This window comes from Juglans microcarpa x Juglans regia, chromosome 1D (genome assembly GCF_004785595.1).
Source record: "Juglans microcarpa x Juglans regia isolate MS1-56 chromosome 1D, Jm3101_v1.0, whole genome shotgun sequence".
NCBI lineage: Eukaryota > Viridiplantae > Streptophyta > Magnoliopsida > Fagales > Juglandaceae > Juglans > Juglans microcarpa x Juglans regia.
The window spans coordinates 15983796-15986592 of NC_054594.1; the positions used below are offsets into that span (position 1 = coordinate 15983796).

Here is a 2797-nt window from a genome sequence, read left to right on the forward strand (position 1 = left end):
CCTTCCTCACCTACCATTTCTCATGATTCTACCTCACTTAAACATGTTCTCCTTTCCTCTACACCAATTTCCACTTCTGGTCATTCTGAAATTCCTCTAGCCTCTTCCGTTTCTACTACACCTATTAGCCAGCTTCCTTCTTCCCATAACAATGAACCTCCTGACCATCAAGACAGAGCACCCCCTCTTCATATACCTTCCTCTCATATGATCACCAGATCCCAGACTGTCCGCCTTAAGCCCCGAAGCTTTCCCAGTTTCCAATTATATTACTCTACCCGTCACCCTCTCGAAGCTTTGCATGCAGGAATGGTCATCTCTGAGCCTCATACCTATGCTCAAGCAACCTCTATACCCGAATGGCACGCGGCAATGGATAGTGAATTTTAGGCATTATTAAAGAATGAAACTTGGTCTTTATGTTCTCGTCCTCTTGGTAAAAATGTGGTGCCCTGCAAATGGGTTTTTAAGCTTAAATGAGGACTTGATGGAAGTATTGAACGACACAAGGCTAGACTAGTCGTTGTTATTTAGAGCAGTGGCATTGATTTTCATGACACGTTCAGCCCCGTCCTTAAACCTTCTATCGTTCGTATGGTTCTTGCACTTGTCGTGTCTTTCAACTGGGATATTAGGCAACTTGATGTCTCTAATGCCTTTCTTCATGGCATTTTAGAAGAAGAGGTCTATATGACACAACCAAAAGACTTTGAAGATCCGGTGCACCCCCAGTTTGTATGTAAGCTTCATAAATCTCTCTATGGTTTAAAACAAACTCCTCGGGCTTGGTTTAATCGTTTATCCACTGCACTGTTGTCTGTTGGCTTTCATAGTTCATAAGTTGATCCCTCCTTGTTCACTTATCACCATGATTTAGTGCATGTATTTTTATTAGTATATGTGGACGATATTTTGGTCACGTCTAATGATTGGGACTTCATTACATCTCTTATTTCTAATGTACAAATGGAGTTTGCCATGAAGGATCTTGGTCAGTTGACGTACTTCCTGGGTATTGAGGCCACACATTCTCCTTCCGGGTTGCACCTTTGGCAAACAAGATATATTATTGACCTTTTAGACCATTAAAACTTCTTGGCATCAGACCTTATCGAGCTCCTTGTGTCTCTGGCTCCAAACTATCCAAGTTTGCTAGAGAACCCCTTCCAGATCCATCTGAATATAGGCAAACCATTGGTGCCTTGCAATATGTCACTCTCACGCATCCCGACATTGCATACTTAGTAAATCAGCTCTGTCAACACATGCAAAATCCAACCTCTGCTCATTGGACGGCAGCCAAACTTGTACTACGTTATTTGAAGAATACACTCGATCATGGCCTCTTCTACAAGCCCGGTTCCTTCTCTATTAATGCCTACTGTGATTTTGATTGGGCCGGTGATCCTGAGGATAAACGATCAACGTGTGGTTATGGTGTTTATGTGGGTTCCAACCTCATCTCTTGGTCGGCTAAGAAACAACATGTGGTTTCCAAATCTAGTACTGAGGCGAAATACCATTGCTTAGCTCTTGTTACGGTTGAAGTGTATTGGCTGCGTATGCTCTTGTGTGAGCTGAAGGTTTCACTTGAATCTGCCCCTGTTGTTTGGTGTGACAATATCAGTGTTTTAGCTCTTACCTCCAATCCAATTTTCCATGCACGATCTAAACACATTGAAGTCGATGAGAAGGTGGCAAACCGAGACATAATTTTACAACACGTGTCCACTTCATTGCAATCTGCAGATTTTTTTACCAAGGGACACATAGCTGATCATTTTTGTTTTCTACAGGACAAACTCTCTGTGTTGGATCTCCCTACTAGTTTGCAGGGGAATGATAAGGATAAGAACCATCCAGTTCAAACTGGATAGCTTGCAAACGACGTTGACTCCTGGTGTAATGTTCAGCAGTTATCATTTAACTTGTATTTAAATCTCGTGTAATTTCTATCTCTTGTAACAAACACATAAGCTCTTTCTCTTATCCGTTGTAACAACTTTGGTTATTTATGAATGAGAACATACGCGTCTCTGGTAAGGTTTTCCAGAGTTCTTTCAATTCTTTCAGATAGACATTTGATAACAGTATCTTGACAATGGATAGTGGGCTTTGCTGCTGTAGAAGTATTTGGCTCATGGAAGTTTGACCGACCTCAAATGGAGTAAGAAAAGGCCTGAAAAGTTTCTTGAGTTTGCTGCTGTCATGCGAATTTCTATGGAACTCGTGTGGAGGCTGTTGAATGGCAGGTATATTTGTGGGGTTCCTACGATGGCTTCATCTACAAGTTCCTCAAGGTACCCAAGGAATGTTGAAAGGTCTAGAAAGGTTGTTGGGTCAGCAAGGAAGTACAGCCATGGTGGAGCCAGAGCCACATCCGGAATCCCTGCTAGTGCCAATCAATATTCTGCTTCAGTCTGCTCTTATCCATTAGAAGCTTGATACAACAAATTTTCAATTTCTTTATTCTTCTCTTAGAAGTTTGTAACAATTACACCAAAGCTATAAACCTTGAGGACAAGGTTATTTAAGTGGGGGGAATGTTATGGCTCAGTTCTGGAGGAGTATTGCTTGGGTGTTCAGTTTTGAGTTAGAGTGGAAGGGAGTTAAAGTCAATGGAAACTTATCGATGGAAGAAAAAAGTGATGTGGTGCAGTTTAGTGCCAAGAATCATACGGTGCCGTTTTACCAGAATAAATGAAGTGATCCGTTTTAATTGGTGGAAGAGACGCGCCTGTTAGTCCGTGATGGTCTGGATTTTTTTTCGCTCAAGTAGACTACTATTTTCATATAT

The 2797-nt window shown here is 41.6% G+C and overlaps 1 protein-coding gene across 1 annotated transcript; it reads left to right on the plus strand.

The window, feature by feature from the left end:
• Nucleotides 1-594: 594 nt before the first annotated feature.
• Nucleotides 595-1877, plus strand: LOC121234419 (uncharacterized mitochondrial protein AtMg00810-like). The gene is made up of 3 exons (XM_041130386.1): nt 595-739; nt 896-1001; nt 1106-1877. The coding sequence occupies exons 1-3, from the start codon at nt 595-597 to the stop codon at nt 1875-1877; spliced, it is 1023 nt and encodes a 340-aa protein (XP_040986320.1).
• Nucleotides 1878-2797: the final 920 nt, after the last annotated feature.

Excerpts from the sequence above, each read along its gene's own strand:
- LOC121234419 (XM_041130386.1), top strand. The coding sequence starts at position 595 with ATGGTTCTTGCACTTGTCGTGTCTTTCAACTGGGATATTAGGCAACTT. Across the intron at positions 740-895 it reads GGTGCACCCCCAGTTTGTAT|TATATGTGGACGATATTTTG; the intron begins GTAAGCTTCATA and ends TATTTTTATTAG. Across the intron at positions 1,002-1,105 it reads AAGGATCTTGGTCAGTTGAC|ACCTTATCGAGCTCCTTGTG; the intron begins GTACTTCCTGGG and ends TCTTGGCATCAG.